Source organism: Diadema setosum, chromosome 12, assembly GCF_964275005.1.
Source record: "Diadema setosum chromosome 12, eeDiaSeto1, whole genome shotgun sequence".
Classification (NCBI taxonomy): Eukaryota; Metazoa; Echinodermata; class Echinoidea; order Diadematoida; family Diadematidae; genus Diadema; species Diadema setosum.
Window position 1 is genome coordinate 17,883,024 of NC_092696.1, and position 17,698 is coordinate 17,900,721.

Sequence of the window (17,698 nt, forward strand, 5' to 3'; positions counted from 1 at the left end):
GCTGGGTGCTTGTACATGTGTGTGTGGACCCCAAATCAGAGCGCATGTGAGTGAGCAAGTGTGTGATGTGGTGTGTATCAGCTAGTACGTCGCTCTGTTGTGTTGAGCCGCGTTGTTGTGATCGGTGCGGTGACTGCGTAGATAAATTTTTGCGCTATGTAAACTGCTGCTGCTTTCAACATCTAGCTTCTTTTCTAGCCAGATAATAAAGACTGAAAAAGGCGAGAAATTGGTCCGAACTTAGCTCGTCAAGCAAGTTACCCTTGTCGGCAAGTTCACGCGTGGTGTTACCCTTGTCGGCAAGTTTTACCCTTGTTGGCAATTGCTTCTTCAAACCGCACGCTTGTCGGGGCCGACAAGGGTGATATACGCTGGCGAGATCCCTGTAGACATATGGTTCATTCTAGACACACTTTCTTTTAATGCAGAAATTTCAGTCCTTCAGTAGAGATTGCCATATATTATGAAATACATTCAGGAAATTTTTACATTTTATGACCTAATATTCAGCCTACATGTAGATGCCTTCATAAAGATCTGTGAAAACTGACAATGCAATAGTTTCTGTCAGTACCATATGAGGCAGTCCTTTGAATATGATCTTTGCCATGTGTTTCAGTTTTTTTTTTTTTTGTTACTCCTGATGTTTCCAGTTTCACACATTTACTGCTAAAATGGTGTATGCTTTGTCTTGTTTCCTGTAGCTACATACATGTACAGTACAGTACTTCCTCATTTTAGTCCATGAAGGAGTCTTCACAAGCTGATAAGTACTGGCCTGCGAACCGTAGAAGCTTTCTGATGGGAGCTGGGTTAAAGCATTCGTCTGTTGCATCCTCTGTGTTCTTGTCAAGTTGCATTTAATATGGGATATGGTCCTCACCTGTGCATGCTTTGATCTATTAACTGAAACTGGGGCTGCAGACTGCATGCTACAACTTCCCTTTAATCATCACACCCCTTGCACATTCCCTCTGTTTTCACTGGTGACACATTTGTACAGTTCCATCACACCTTCGCATGCTTACTCGACGGACATGTGCAAACTGCATCGCTAAACCGTAGTCTGACACACTAGCCTTCTGTCGCTCCATGGCATATTGCGTTGACGCTCTCAAACAGTGTCCCTTTTAAATCTCTCCAATGGGGAGCAGCGGGAGTGTGCACAAGCACAGAAGTAGGGCTACGACGCCTGCGGACGAGTCGCGACCAGTGAGCGCTGCGGGAGGACCAGAGCGTGGATCTGACGTAGGAGTTGCCTCCGTGAAACCGGAAGACAACAACCCGGATATCTTGTCGCCAGGCGTGTCTGGTGAGAGGCGAGAATCACTAACAATCAGGACGTTCAGCATGGAGCCAAAGGACCTCATGATCAGCTACAGCCATCAGGACAGGGACAAGATGAGACAGATGAGGGGTGAGTTCTTTTGTTGGGTAGGGCCTATCATCCCAAAAATGAATATTCACAAATGCATATTCATGAATGTCCAGCCATGCCATATAGCCCTGGTTCCAGGCTCTGGGTCTGTCTCAAAACAAACAAACAAACAAGCAAACTAACTAACGTAACTAGTGTAACTAAATAACTAACTAACTGACAAACAAACTGACAACAACAACAAAAAAGCCCACCACCCAATGCTCAAGCAAGTCTGTGTCACTTTCTGGTCGATTCCCCGAACCGAAGAGTGTCACTGCCTTAAATAGACTGATGGTAGGAATCACCATGGACTGGGGGGGGGGGGGGGGGGGGGGATCCCTTCATACACAGGTTTACAACATACAGAATATGAATTTAATCCTTAGTATACCAGTGCTGTAGAGGAGTATACACAGTGCTACAGTTTGACTTATGACCCTATCATGGGCAAGTAAGATCTATACTGTTTGGCAACCAACATGCCCTTTGAAACTGAAGAAACTGAGCTCAGTAGACACCACAAAGTGGTTGATATTCAATGATAAATTATTTCAAGCTGGGCCGTATTGGAGGAAGAGTAGTTCTGTGTACCCATACAATTTCTCCTTTTTAATGATCTCCAAAAAGCATATTTGCATGTTTTTATTTTCATGCTGGTTCAGTAGTGTGCTAAATTAAATTGCAGAATTATTCACAAACCAAAGCATTCCATGTTTACAAGTAAACTTTGTTTCAGTGACAGTGTGCTGTGCATCCAGTTGTTGAGAGATTTCAGTGGGGAGACAATTCACAATGTACCTTTAGTAATTGTTATGAATGTTCCAACAGATCTATGTATAATGCAAAGTCCCAAAACAAAGCCCTGATTGTTTGAATGTGAAACTGAATTTTGTAGATCTGTGCAAATTGTCAGTTCATCAAGTCATTATGTGAATAATTGCAAGCTTTGGGAGTAAATAGATTGGTTCAGCTTTGCAGTCCGACATAAAATATAAAAGCTGCCAGAAGTCTGTCTGCAAAGTTTGTTGCACATTATGATCATACCAATTAGTGTTGTAACTGAGCTGTTTAAAAATTTTCTTTCTTTAATCACTTGAATGCCAGATGCTTTGGAAGGAGCTGGTATCACTGTCTGGGTGGATGAGACTGGGTTGAAGGCCGGTGTAGAATTCCTCAACAAAATAGGACAGGCCATCATTGATGCCAAGGTAATTTTCTGGCATCCACTTGCTAGTACATTTTGTTTAATTCATGAATGGAAAGGTATCAAAGAGATATCTTTCAATTTATGAATTCTGTTTGGAAGGTCACCACTCATATTGTGTGTCACTTTCTTGCTGGCAGACACAATGTTTTACAAGGCCATCAAGGCATGATATTGTATTATTGATAATCTTTGATTGAAAATGTATAGTAAAAAATATATGATTAAAGGGGAAGGCTAGTAACTGATCAGTGGGAATCAGTGGAAATGCTGGGAGATGATTGTTCCAATCCTTATGGGATTCATTCAAGAGTTCATTGTATATCTATTGTTGTGTGAAAATGATTTGCTTCAGAACGGTCTCATATTCAAGTAATGTGCAGATTAGTGCCCCGTCACTGACCAGGGACGCTAACCTGGAAGCATTAAACTGCACATTACTTGAATACGAGACCATTCTGAAGCAAATCATTTTCACACAACAGTAGATATACAATGAACTCTTGAATGAATCCCATAAGGATTGGAACAATCATCTCCCAGCATTTCCACTGATTCCCACTGATCAGTTACTAGCCTTCCCCTTTAAATAATGATCATATTAAATTATATGTACAACACTAAAGTACGATCGTACAATTGAAGTAAATGCACTATCAAAATTGTGTGGGGGTATGTAAAATTATGTAGAATGCCAATAAAGTACAAATGGAGGTAGCAGTGACCGTGGCCTTTCACTGGATGCTGGATATCATTTAAAAAAAAATCATCACTGTTAAATACAATGTACATGTAGTACATTACTTGGGGTAATTACCGGGACGGATATGAGATAAACTTTGGATGGACATTTTGGCAACCTCCCTTGCTTTTATAGAGATCACTAATACAGCAAGTTTCTCCGTCCCTCTGCATGCCATAACATTTGATACTATACGTTTGTACACTGTATGAGGGTCTTAAATGTAAAATTTTAATTCATTTGTAATATTGTTACCTTCTTCGTCATGTAGTGGTACATGTTTGTCAGTGTTTTAGTCTTCAAACTTTTCATACAAAATTTTCTTGCAGAGAGAGAGAGAGAGAGAGAGAAAGTGTCAAAATAATATGTCTCTCCTTGTATCAGATCATTCTCTTCTTTGATTTTCTGGAGAATTGATTCTACTGATGCTTGAATAGAGCAGAAACTGATAGAAATTGATGTTAAAATGTTTTCACGAAGCTCATGAAGGCTATATTGAATATGATACAGTGTAGTTGTTATGTTGCCATTACTCACTACAAATTGTACATGGCTAGTAGTGATCAATCATAATGCACAATATACTAACTTTCTAAGAGCTGAAAAGACAATCAGAGACAGATGCATGCTTGTCTTTTTTTCACATAGATCATAGGTCTAGATTTGGCACTTATAGGTGGCTTATGGTACAATCAGTGTCCGGAAATGGAGTGATTTTCACAAAGGAAGCAGCTAGTCAAATGCATTTTTCAAACAATCCTTAAAAATATACAAGGCAGGATAGTGATGGGGAAAAATACTAATGGCACAGCTTTTAGAATGAGAATGATCCACAATATAGGGCCTACTGTACAATTGTATGTTTCCAAATCAATCTCTGAACACTCTACATTTTCATACTCAGAAGGATTGAGTCATGGAAAAAAGTTGTTCAAAATGTGTTTACAACCCCACAATGTAAAATGTTGAAAATTCATTGAACTGACTGTCCAATTTTCCTGAAACCTCCTTTGTTTTTCTCCTACTTGATTGATAATCATTCTGCATTTCTACGAAGTTGCTCAAGGAGGAAACTCTTATTGAGACAAATTGCCTGCATGCTTGCCAAGGAAGCAAACTAGTTCACCTGGCTTTATGTCATTGTTCCAATTATTATAAAAATCTGCAGTTATTTCAATGTGAGAATGGTTTTTCCTTGCTGAATGTTTGTTGGCAAATATTCAATCATTGAGGTAAAGGGTGTGTACAGTTCTGGTCGAGGTGAAGATTTAGCTTTTAACGTTTTGCGAGATATTCAGAAACCACTCTATGAGATGTCAAAGAACATGCAGTTCTAAGGGGTATCAAAAGTTTATTCGATGAAAATCGGTTTTGAAATGACTGAGGTATCCAAAAACAAGGTGAAACAAAGAGATCCTAATAAAGTTGTGGCATGTCGCCTTTTATTATTAGCACTTTTTTGGATATCTCAGCCATTTGAAAACCAATTTTCATCAAATAAACGTTGAATCCTTCTTAGAATTACATTCTCTTTCATATTTCATAAGAGGCTTTTCATTATCTCACTTAGGAATGTTCAAAACATGAATCCCCACCTCAACCAGTACTGTACAGTCCCTTTAAAGATACATTTTCGTTGATCAGAAATTATGTGAAAAGATCATCAAAGATACAGGCAATGTACTCAACAAACATTTTGAATTTTAAACCATGCTGCAAATATTTGATGGTACCCACATATCACATTGTGTTTCTTGAGCTACTGTAGACATTGTGTAGTAATTTCTTCCTTTTAGTGAACATAAACAATTAATGAGATGCTCTACCTTATATATATTATTTCCTTTTGTAATAGTGTTTATGATGTTTATTAAATTTAATATATCCTTGGGCCAAGTGATGGTTTCAATAGCAACATGTAGGAAAAGCAATGACACTGTAATTGAACACTGCTTTATTTGTTAATATCCCCTCATACATTTTATGATTTACATAATTTATTATTTTTTTTTTTTTAATGGAGATCACATTTCAAGATGACATGACATTGCAGAGAATGGAATTACCTAACTGTCCAATCATTATAATCTACACTAAACTGTGTGCCATGTGCAAGTACAATGAGAAATGCCTTTAACTCTCCTGAACACAGCATAGATGTCCAATTATCATTTCATCATCGTATTGAAAAACAGGCTTTTTTCCAAATCCGTCCTTAACCTATCAATTTGAGAGACCCTTTTGGCACCAAAAAAAACCAAAAAAACCCCAAAAAACAAAAAACAAAAAACAAACAAACAAACAAACAAACAAACAAACAAACAAACAAACCCCCAAAACAACAGCTCTTTAACTATTAATATTAACTAACCTTCTCTGGTCTGGTTTGTGCTACCAATCCTTTATTACCACTTTCAAGCCGATATCATGTAATCAATTGAGTACATGAGTCACAAAAAGTGGTACAAATACTACAATGTACTAGTTCTTTGTGGCAAAAAATGTACTTGACATTGTGTGTAGTACAAATGAACTCTCAATCAAATGCAAACTGTGTACGCTGTATATTGTAGTTTGTTTTGTTTTGTTTTGTTTTTTTTTGCTGCTCCTCACCTAAAATGCTCCATAGTTTACAATCCTCAGGCAATAAATCATAGGAGAAATTGAGTATTTTATACAGTGTGTACATCCAGAACTGGTACAATGCACACTCACAGTGCATTGTGTCAAAAACTTCACTCGTGTACAGTTGAATACACATAGTACGTAATTAGTATTGTGCGTGGTGCATGTCACTGTGTATTTAAGATGTCTACCATAATCATAATTCAGTGCGTCTGTTTGCATTTTTGACTGACTATGGCAATATTAGATGTGTGCTGCGCACATTCATTAAAAAGTGGGTCAATGTTTAAATACAAGTTTGCATACAAGGATTTAGATGAGTCAGATTCCACTGTTTAAACAACTGTTAAACTACAGCTTGTATGCCAATCTTAGGGCTGTTAAAGATTTTGAATGAAATCTCTGGATATTTGCTAAAAATTCTGTAGATACACAACATTGTATATGAAATTCAAATTCATGAAATTCTTCCGTCGAGATGTTTTCATTGCAACTGATTGACAAATTGCCCCACATCGACGTAAATAAGCACTGAATTGATCAGTGTTTTAGTAGCAGTCATGATAAAAAATCATGGGCGTACATACTCGAGCAGGATACGAACCTACGACCTCCTGATCACCGGACAGGCGTCATCTCCACTAGACCACCGAGCTTTCGCCCGACAGCAAGTGTTGGTTCTAATCCTTATAGCATGCAGCGGGTACTGCTTTGTTATTCAAATTCATGAAATTCTTCCGTCGAGATGTTTTCATTGCAACTGATTGACAAATTGCCCCACATCGACGTAAATAAGCACTGAATTGATCAGTGTTTTAGTAGTAGTCATGATAAAAAATCATGGGCGTACATACTCGAGCACGCCCATGATTTTTTATCATGACTACTACTAAAACACTGATCAATTCAGTGCTTATTTACGTCGATGTGGGGCAATTTGTCAATCAGTTGCAATTGTATATGAAATGTTGAAAAGAAATGTGTACAAAAAAGCAGAGACATGATTGCACTGTGGTGTAAACTTTCATATGAAAGCAGTTGTAGGCCCTATGTATAACAGATTATTAAGTCAGGTCATGCATTTTTAAACGCACTTTAAGCAGGGTGAGGTATGCATGCATGTTATTAAGATTTTGTGCTCTACAGCAATTTAATCAATGATATCCGTACAGGTATGAACTTAAATAGTTTGATAGTTTAACCTTTGCGAATGATACAAATGGTGTACAATGAGGAATAATGACGAGATACAATGTACTTGTAGGTGACAAGGTCCAATGAGTGACTACATGTACAGTAGTTTAAAATGCCTTGACTTTGACCCATGCTACCGAGGCTTTCACAGTGAATTTGAAAAGAGGTATTAAGCTTGTTTCTTAAATTTTGTGTTTTTAATTTTAGAAGGAGATTTCAGCAGTGATGAATGCAAAATGCTGAATTCTTTCAGAACTATTTATTTCACCACATATGTTGTACATAGTACAGTGTACAGTTGATGCTGCAGTAATAATTTTCATTTTGCATAATAAGTGTTCAATTTTCAAATCACCATTTTGATATCACTTCATGAACTTTACTCTTGAGCTTCAATTGAGCATATTTGTCCCTGTTTTTCCTTGAGATCACAATAAAAATTTATGTATCTCAAGTAAATAAGGTAATGATTTATCAACCTTTAGAACAAGCATGTACCATCTTGATGTTTTGTCGAGCAAATTTTCATGCTGTCACTTCTTTTTAGATGTTTTAGTTGGCAAAATGAAAGTGAAAGGTGTATTGAAAATTTGAACATCTGTGTACATTGTATCTTCAAAGGAACATGTTATTTCTGTGATTTCTCTTGTAGTATGTATTTTAATACGTCTGACATTCACCATTTTGCACTTTACAGAGATAAGTGGTATAGTTTTGGTTATGATGGGGATTCAGGTTTTGATTTTTTTTTTTTTTTTTGCGAGATAATTAGAAACCTCTTCTGAAATATGAAAGAGCATACAGTTCTGAGGGGAATTCAAAATCTATTGATGAAAATCTGTTGTGAAATGGCTGAGATCATATCCAAAAACAAAGCAAAACAAAACAAAGTGGTCCTATTGTTTCCCACATTTTGTTAGCTTCACTTTGTTTGTGGATGTCTCAGTCATTTCAAAACTGATTTTCACCAAACAAATTTTAGATTCCTCCTAGAATTGTATGCTCTTAAGATTTTGTCACATAAGTGATTTCTAATTATCTTGCAAAAAATCAAAACCTGAATCCATATCTCAAGCAAACCTTTACCATATCCCTCTAAAGAAACATGTTGCTCTGTCTCTCATGTTTCCATCATTCACCATAAATTTGCACTTTAAAGAGACTGTACAGTACTGGTTGAGATGAGGATTCAGGTTTATAACATTTTTTGTGAGGTAATGAGAAATCTCTTATGAAATAGGAAAGAGCATAATAATCAAGAAGGATTCAGCATTTACTTGATGAAAATTGACCTTGAAATGGCTGAGATAAAAAAAAAGAAGAAGATTGTAATAAAATTGACTGGCCACGACTTTTATTAGGATCTCTTTGTTTTTCCTTGTTTTTAGATATCTCAGTCATTTTAAAATCAATTTTCATCAAATAAACTTTCAGTTTCCATTAGAATTGTATGCTTAGAGTAGTTTCTCAATATCTCGCAAAATGTTACGAGCTGAATCCTCACCTCAACCCTAACTATATTCACAATCCCTTTCATTCTGACCGTCTTTTGTCTTTTGATACCATCAGCTGTTTTTGTCACTGCTGAGCACCAAGTCAGCCACGTCCAAGTACTGCAAGGACGAGCTGGCCCTGGCCTACGTCTCCAGCAAGCCCATCTTTCCCTGCATGATCGAGTCGGCCAAAGAAGTGACAGAGCTCATGGACTTTGGAATGTGAGCTCTGAAGGCCACAGTGCCATTCTTTGATGCTTGTTACACGGGAATATTAAAGGGATGGTATAGTATTGGTTGATATGGAGCTTCAGGCTTTAATCTTTTGCAAAATGATAAGAAACCACGAAATATTAAAGAGCATACAAATCTACAAAGAATTAAAAGTCTATTTTGATGAAAATTGGTTTTGAAATGGCTGAGATATCCGAAAACAAAGCAAATCATAAATATAGTGGTCCTATTTAAAGGGGGATTCCACCTTTTATTTGGATCTTTTGTTTTTGAATATCTTGGTCATTTCTAAACCAATTTTTAACAAATAAACTTTTAATTCCTTGTGGAATTCTAGTATGCTGCCTCTTTAACCTGTTGAGGATGAGCCCCGAGTATAATCAGCAGGTACAATGTATGGGAAATACGTGTTACAGCAAAATCAGTCTGTCAGCAATGGGTTAATATTTCATATGAAAGTGGTTTCTAATTATTTCCCAAAGAGAGTAGAGCCTGAATCCCCATATCAACCAAAACTATACCGAGCATCCCTTTTAAGTTCAATTCTGACTTTGTGACTGCTTCGTGTGTGTGTGTGCGTGTGTGTGTGTGTGTGTGTGTGTGTGTGTGTACTCAATGGTGTGTAAGAAACTATTCATTATCAAGTACTCTCGGTTCTATTTTGTTCTCCTTTTTATTATTTATGTACATATTATAGGAGATAAATCAGTGAACAGTGTATTGTAAAATGACCCAAAGCCCATGGGCTGTAGTCCACTTCCTGGACTGTATTCGTAGCATCACCTCCCTGCACTGACATGCAGTGACGTACGGACGTACGTTGATGGTGTCTGTATGTACACTGTATTACACAAGATCACCCCTCCTGAATACAAATAGATGATGTCATACTATATTATCACGCTCGCTCTGGCAGGGTAGTCTGGACGATTTTTTTCGGGAGTACCAATTGGTGGAGTGTCGCAATCAGCGGTTGGGCGCATTGTGTGGGTGCATGCATGATTGTGTATGTGGGGAATGCGGACGATTAAAATCGTCCAGTATCTGGACTAATGGGCTGGCGAGGTGAGTCTTTATCACTGTGATCCAATTAGGAACTGCTTGTGAATGTTTGCTTATAGTCTAGTTTCCAGACCCTTTACCCATTTTTTTTAATAGTCTTTTTCATAAAATGTGCTCTCCATGGCGATGAAAGTTGCTGCCTTTGCTGATCAAGACCATCCAGCTAAACCTGCTACTTCTTGAATTTTGTTAGAGGGCATTAATGTTCTGGGAAGCAAAGGAGTATTAAGGCAGATGCTCTGGAAGCCATACTAACTAGTTTGCCTCAGCCTTTAGTACAGTCACCTTTATGCCTATCACACAGTATGACTGAATCGGCACTGTGTGAAATCTGTATTAAATCTGTTCTGTGGTATGATAGTCTTCTCATAGCTTATGTTTTTTTGTTGTTGTTGTTGGGAGGGGGGGCAGTGCCATTTTAAAAGAGAGATTTTCATACCATTCTTCCTTAAAGGGGCTTGCATTAGTCCATCACATTGATCATGGAATGTGTCTCAACATCAAGCTGATTGTTTCAAACTTAACCGGGGTACAGCTGTACATGTAATTTTAACACAATATGTCATCACAGCCTAGATTCACAAACCACTTTAAAAAAGAAAGAAACCCTGTAAAAAAACAAAGCAAAACAACACAAAACAAAATAGAAACCAAATGAAATTTTAATTCAGGCACCCTTTGCAGTTTTACAGGATGATGGGAAACACATATTTTGTTAATTTTTGGGAAAAATGTTCTGCTGTTTGCTATGGCAAGTTGTTACATTTGCTTGTTTTGTAAACTGTTTTGGGATAATTCTGTACTGTACTTGATACACTGTACTTCTGAAGTCATGCTTGAATGCACTGTGCTGATAAAGCTGGGCTAGAGGGATGTGAATTAGGGTGTGAATGGTACAGTGACCTTCATGGTGTCTGACCAAGCCTGATTGTAATGACTTGTGACTTTGCACACCCACAATAATGGGGCTAACTGTAACCTAGTATAGTGTGCATGCTGTCTGAACACATCCATGAATTTGTAGAATTGTGTTTTAGGTCTTTCAGGATCATAAAGTAAGAACACCATGGACATCTTGCATGGTATTGTACCTGCTTGGATTAAGAGATCGAGTTAAGACGATTCATATTAAACTCTTGTGTGCATTGGTCAAAGCTGACCATCTGTAGTCTGAACACATTGAGGACAAGGTGATTTTGTTATCAAACATGCATTTTCCATACAAGTTAGTTGCCAGAGTATACTCAGGACTAGTCTTCCAAGGATTAAAAATGAACTCGTTCTCCTGTGCATATCTAGGCGACTTCAGCTGGCGCCCATCAGGCGTTTCAACTTTGAGGATGAGAGCAAATTTGAGGACAGCTTTTCCCAGCTTGCTGCCAGCATTAAGGCAAAGCTGAAAGAGCTTGATGATGCAAACAGTAAGTGACGTGTGGCTTTATTTGTATTGAAACAACTTTTGCTAACTGCAACAATTGCTGCGGTCTTACTTACTCCAAGGACTTAGGGTTAGGGTTATGATAGGGTTTGAGGTTCAGTTTGAGTTGAGGATTAGGATTGGGGTCAGGATTATGTGTGTGGGTAGAAATTATGTTTTGTTTATCATGCAGATATTTTATTGAAGAGCAATTGTCTCAGGAGCAAATGTCATGGAACCCTATTTGTAGAGGTGGTTGTCATCTTATCAAAGCAAATCTTTGCTTGCTGTCAGAAAAAAAAAATGATTAATTAAAAAAATTTGCAATTTTCGGTGCTTATTATTAAAACTCTTGTCAATTTATTGAAGTTTATTTCAAGAGTTTGATCTCAAAATGAGCTAACTCTGTTCTTGTTTTATAATAACAGGAGATATTTGGGATTAAAGTCACTGATGGCATTTATTCAATCATAACATCAAGAATACTCTTGATGATGAATACATCAAGAATACTCATAACATCAAGACTACTCTGTTTGTTATGTAGGAAATGAGGTATCACTAGAAAGGTCTTATATTGCTGTATCTGATGATGGACTTAGTTTGATATGTTTAAAAGTGGCATGTAATTTGTCTTCATTTTGTTTGTTTTAAAATTCTAATAGGCATCACAATTGTGAGTAATACAGTGCATCTTTTCTAAGTCAGCACATAATGCCAAGTGTTCACTGAGAAGAACTACAACAATGGAAACTTCAAGAAATTTCCTTTAACATTTTCACTACTGAGGCAGTATCTCGCCTCCTGAAAGCAGAACTGTCCACCTGCACCAGAATTGTCTGCAGGCACCCTGTTGCAATTTTCGGAAAAAAACAAAACAAAAACACCCAGCTGAGCATGCTGTGAAAGTAGAAATTTTTCCATGAGTATTTTTTTTTTCCTCGCTCAGACGGGTGAGATGAATTTCGTGTGTTTTTAGTTCCGCAGAATCAAAATATGAATGACTATAATTACACATAACATGCAAAACAATTTGTGTGCTTCTGTTTTTGCTCCGTTTGCATGTTGCACGAAGTGCCCCAAATTTCCCTCCACAAAAATTTCCACTTTTAACAGAACTTTTGACTAGTCTTTCAATGGGTTAATACATGTGGCTCCCACTCCTATAGTAGTACAAATTTTCTTTGCATCGGAATTTTCTTTTGCATCGGAAGCCCCCTACCACTGACAGGGTGCAGAAGGACTAGAGAGGAGGGAAACTGTCGTGAATGATGCAATATTGTACAGAAGGATTAAGAATTCCGTTGTTTTCACTGCCTTCCCGCACAGATCAAGAGGAGGAGGAAGGGGAGGGCCAGACGGGCAAAAAGCACCCGGTCCTGAAGCGGCGAGAGACGAGGACGCGACTCAACGTCCACCAGCTGAAAGTCGACAAGGAGGAGGAGAAGAAAGACTTCTGGCAGAGCCACTTCCAGGGTCAAACGTCGGTGTCTGTGGAGGAGTGAGTTCAAAGGTCACTTTGCTGACCGCATACATTTACATGTTCAAGCTTCTTCTGTTTACTGTAAATCCAGAAACATTCGCATTATGAAGCTTTTACATATTGGAGATGACAGCCTTTTTTTTTTTTTGTGGCATGAAACTTTTTGGGAATTTTCATTGGAATTCAATGCATTGTGTAGGAAAAAGAACGTTTGTGTCCATTTCACTGTGGCGAATCTCGGCTTCTCGTAGAATTCTTGTGCATGAAAATTTCTGGTTTCACAGTTGACAGGATGCTGCCCATGACGACAAACATAGTTTAAGAAAAATTTTGTTAAAACAAGGTAAAAATTTTGGTGCCGAAATAATCACATTTATATATTGTTATTTACATTTATTGTGTGGCAATAACAACATTTTGATATATTAAAGATATGTCTTTTTCTTATCGAAGAAGAAAAGTTTGTGCTCTCATACTTCTGAGATGATGTAAAGTTTACATCTCGTCAACACCAGAAGTATTATTGATTCTGTAAATGACAGGTGACTTTCGAAATGTGTGAAAAGGAAAAAACTGTGGATTTCCTGGTGTATACACTAAAAGCATCTTCAAAAACTTCATGGAGTACATGTAAGACCACTCTGAATGCTCGGCATAATATGATAGAACAAGACTTAGAAACATTGCGTGATTCTGTATGTTTCTCTCCACACAACATATTTGTTTGTATCTTTTCTGAAGAAGCCGATGATGTTTTCTTTGATATTTTTTGCTTGGCAGTTTCATGGTGGCGTTCAAGGAGGAATGCACAGACGAGCTAGCTAAGATTGGGGTCACCCTCGAGTGGATCATTCCCGTTCTCACGGAAGAACTCGACGAAGAGCAGGACAATTTCATCTCGCATGACAGCTACGAGCGTGAGTCTTTCGAGATGCTAAATTTGTGGCCCTCTTCCTGTGGTTTGATACCAGCGGCACTCCTCAATGTAGGAAGGTTTTGAGTCGCCTTCGCTTGTCATGCAGGTGTTCACAGGGTCACAAAATTTGCTGTGTAGTAACCCAGGGACAGAATGTAGAGTATCAATTTAATATGTCGTACCTTTTTCTTGTCAATAAATGTCCAAAAAAAAAAAAGGATTATGAATCTTTTCTGCACTTTAAAGTTTTTTTAAAATTTTTTTATTCTCAGATTTCTGCATCATCGATGAAGAGCGGCAAGAATTTTGGCAGAGGGTGAAGGAGCAGGCGTTGGAGCGCTACACCATGCTGGAAGTCTTCAGCATGGACTCCACCGTCAGGATCGATGCCATCCAGAACCTTGGTAAGTGGGGTGTGCTACCCACTGATGTATGTATTGTATATTATAAAATGGGCATTAGAATCTCTGCAATCTGATTGGTCAATTGTCATGCATTGATTTTTACTGATCCACACTGAGCCACACGTCCGGTAAAATCCAAACGCATGGCTCAAGTCTTGTACAGCGTAGTAGGTGTACCGGACACATGATGGGGAAAATGGTTGTATTTCATGAATTTATGGACCCATTTTATAACGCAAATGATGCCCAGGCCTATTTCGTGGATCAGTGAGAATTGGATGCTCTCATTTAACTTTGGAACATTCTAAAACCCACCTGCTGCGCTTGTGTGTTTAAACAGTTCCAAAGTTAAACTAGTGCATCCAAAGCTCACCGATCCACTCTGTCCTGTGCATCATTTGTATAATGATCTACAGTCCCTGTGTTTTAATGCAATAGGCATATTCATGTATTATTCATATTCATGTGTTTGTTTACTTTCACATTAATCTTCCTTTATAAAATGCGTCTCCTCTACCTTTCGCAGCCAAGTTCCGCTCGCGCTCCGTCGTGGAAGCCATGATGGACCTCTGCGCCGACCGCGACGACAACGTGCGGGCCGTGGCGGCGCTCTCGCTCGCCCGCGTGGCCCCGCCCAAGAACCTGCGGGTGGTGAGGCGGCTCCTGCGGCTGCTGAAGGACAGGGACCGCCTAGTGAGGCAGAGTGGTTGCCTGGCCCTGGGCCATATGAAGGCCAGACAGGCCGTGCCCAGCCTGGTGAACTTGTGGTGAGTTTAGAGTGTAAAGGATCGGCCGGGAGATGAATGAAGGCATTTGTGACCCTGTGTTAGAAATTCCAACAAAAAACTCACATGATTAGACTCGCTAGCGGCAGTCATATTTGCAAGGCAGAGATTTTCACCTGCAGAACTTATGTACATCTTGATCAAATTCTAGTATTTGTTAACCCACTGAAGTAAGTGATACTAATTTCAACCTCTCAGAAATTAACTTATTGGGAAAAGCGTCTTGTACCTTGTTGTCTTTGGAAAAAAATTGGACGAAAAAACAAACTCTGTAGTAACAACTTGATTAAAGTTTAGTCAACTCTCTAAGATTCTTAACTCGTACCTCTAAATTACTGATTATTACTACCAGCATTTTGTAACAGAAACTGCAACCATAGAACAGAGCTGTATGCTGAGAAGTTTTTGTGCATACAGTGCAGTGATGACAATCAATAGGGGAATGTAGCAGTTGTATTGCATTTTTGTTGTTATTGTTGTTGTTGTTGTGGATCTGGGATTTCAAACACAATTATGCTCCTGTTTCACATCCTAATGCATCTGACTGATCATTATTATTGCAGTTATTCAGCCAGGAATATCATTATGTTTTGCACTTTTCCAGCTGAAAAATTGAAGTTAGTATGTCACTTATTTGAACCTATCGGAGGAAAATTTTGGGGTAATGTTATCACCAGCTCACTCATTTGCATTTCATATCAACTGATTGAGAGCTGTTTTTCAATACTTAGCAAACATTCAACATTTCATAACATCCTGATACATGTATTTATTAGATCATAGTCAAATTTTAACTGTTGTGCTTATGAAATTGTACTCTTTCTTTTCACACTAACTTTAAACTGGACTGGAATTGCCTCTGAAGGATTCACTTTAAAGACCTCAGAATGCTATTGTGTTGACACACTTGACACAAAAGAGCTAGAGTCTGAGAAAATGGCTACCAAGCACTACAATAAGGTGTAAATAGAAGTCACTTATCACAATAATTTGTAGATCTCAGAATGCTGTTGGGTTGACACTCTTGACTCAAAAGAGATGGAGTCTAAAAAAAATAAAGGCTACCAGGCGCTGCAATAAACATTGCTGACTTTGTGTGTGATTTTGTTGTTCCTGTTTTTCTGCAGGAGAAACGATGCCATATCCAACGTGCGTGAGGCAGCCCACATGGCCCTTGAGAAGATTGGAGGAGACGAGGCGCAGGAGGCCATCCACATCACCAAAGTTCTCAGCGCTGAGATCAAGGCCCTGGCCCAGGCTAAGTAAAAAAAAAAAAAAAGACCCCAGGCCTTAATTTAGTCACAGTGGAGGATGGGACCTGGACCCAGCCCACTAGCAAGCCCTCTTGGTCCATTGCAAAGTAAGGGACCGGCATCACTTTGCACAGACGTTGCACAAAGACATGAATTCCCAGATTCCTTCTAATCCGTTCACAGAACTGCCTCGTTGAGGACATGGCACAGATTCACTCACTTTCTCCTTTTGCCCAGCACTTTTGTCTCTGTCTCATTTGTGCCTTTAAGACAGCAAATATTCCAGATTGTCATTTTCACTGTCAATGCATCCTTGGGCTTTCAAATTTAGATATGAGTGTGCAAAGCTCCTCTAAGATGAATACAAGGCTTTTGTAACACAGGGTCTCTGGTAACCTCATATTTATGATTATGCTTGTGGGTATTTCGATGATAATATGATGATAGTGTACATAAATCTGCATTTCGTACTATGTTTGTATAATTGTGAATTCACTGATGCAGTGAGGAAGAGAGACTTATAGTTAATATGCGTAAGTTCAATCAAGATTAAGAACAGTCACTCAAAAAATTAGACTTTATAGTATTAACCCTATTTTAACTGGAGGGGTCAAATTGACCCCCCCCCCCGACGTTTCGCGCCACAATTCCGCAACGCGCAAAGATTTTGCCGCGCCGTTTCATGACTTTTTTCATTGAAGTCTCCCGCATATTTTGAGACCAAATTGTGACGTCCGGGTACACCGTTCTGAAGTTACGTAATGTTTTGCACATGCATGTCAACCCGTAAACAGCTCAAATTCATGATATCGTGTGCAAATCCAATGCAAATTGTGTTTTTTGGTTAAAATGATATAAATTAGATTATTTCAACTTTTAACCATTGAAATTAATCAATTCTAGTGTAGATAAGCTTGAAAAAGTGCCTGCAACAAATTTGGGCAAAAAGCAATAAAAAACAAAAGGTCAGAAGAACAACAGAATACATAAGAAATTAACAAAACAATAAAAAACAAAAGAAATAGATTTTGATTGTGCTATTTTTTTTGCAACAAAATTGTTTGATGTGTCTTGAGGAATTCTTGCACAAAAATTGATCAATCCTTAAGTCTTTTTAATGGAGTTATAGGTGAAAATATGATTTCATGCATAAATTTGCACAATTAATTTATTAAAAATAGAAAGGTAATATTTTTCTATTGTATGACAATGCAATCTTGTAGTTGACATCCGGCTCTATTTTTAGGCCAAATTTCGCGCGATTGCGCGATCGGCAGCCGAGATCTGAAGGGGGGGGGGTCAAATTGACCCCCCCGTAAAAACTTGGTCTCAAATAGCCCAGTTAAAATAGGGTTAAAGAAACATTGAGCTCTGACAGATTACAAAAATATGCAGTGTATGCAGTGAGGGCATTGTAGTATCAGTACATACAAAAAAAATCTCACTGCTTTATTAACCCCTTCAGT

General features: G+C 38.3%; 1 protein-coding gene across 1 annotated transcript; it reads left to right on the forward strand.

Annotated features, from left to right (window-relative positions):
* The first annotated feature begins 880 nt into the window (after positions 1 to 880).
* Positions 881 to 16,564, forward strand: LOC140236186 (uncharacterized). Its single transcript, XM_072316153.1, has 9 exons — positions 881 to 1,417; positions 2,525 to 2,628; positions 8,755 to 8,900; positions 11,274 to 11,395; positions 12,739 to 12,892; positions 13,655 to 13,791; positions 14,063 to 14,194; positions 14,721 to 14,961; positions 16,107 to 16,564. The coding sequence occupies exons 1-9, from the start codon at positions 1,144 to 1,146 to the stop codon at positions 16,243 to 16,245; spliced, it is 1,449 nt and encodes a 482-aa protein (XP_072172254.1). The 5' UTR covers positions 881 to 1,143; the 3' UTR covers positions 16,246 to 16,564.
* Positions 16,565 to 17,698: the final 1,134 nt, after the last annotated feature.

What these genes read in the sequence shown, in the direction of transcription:
- LOC140236186 (XM_072316153.1), top strand. Translation starts at nt 1,144, where the DNA reads ATGGGGAGCAGCGGGAGTGTGCACAAGCACAGAAGTAGGGCTACGACG. An exon ending in CAAGATGAGACAGATGAGGG is followed by an intron (nt 1,418 to 2,524) that starts GTGAGTTCTTTT and finishes CTTGAATGCCAG; the next exon opens with ATGCTTTGGAAGGAGCTGGT. An exon ending in AGAGCTTGATGATGCAAACA is followed by an intron (nt 11,396 to 12,738) that starts GTAAGTGACGTG and finishes AGGAGGAGGAAG; the next exon opens with GGGAGGGCCAGACGGGCAAA.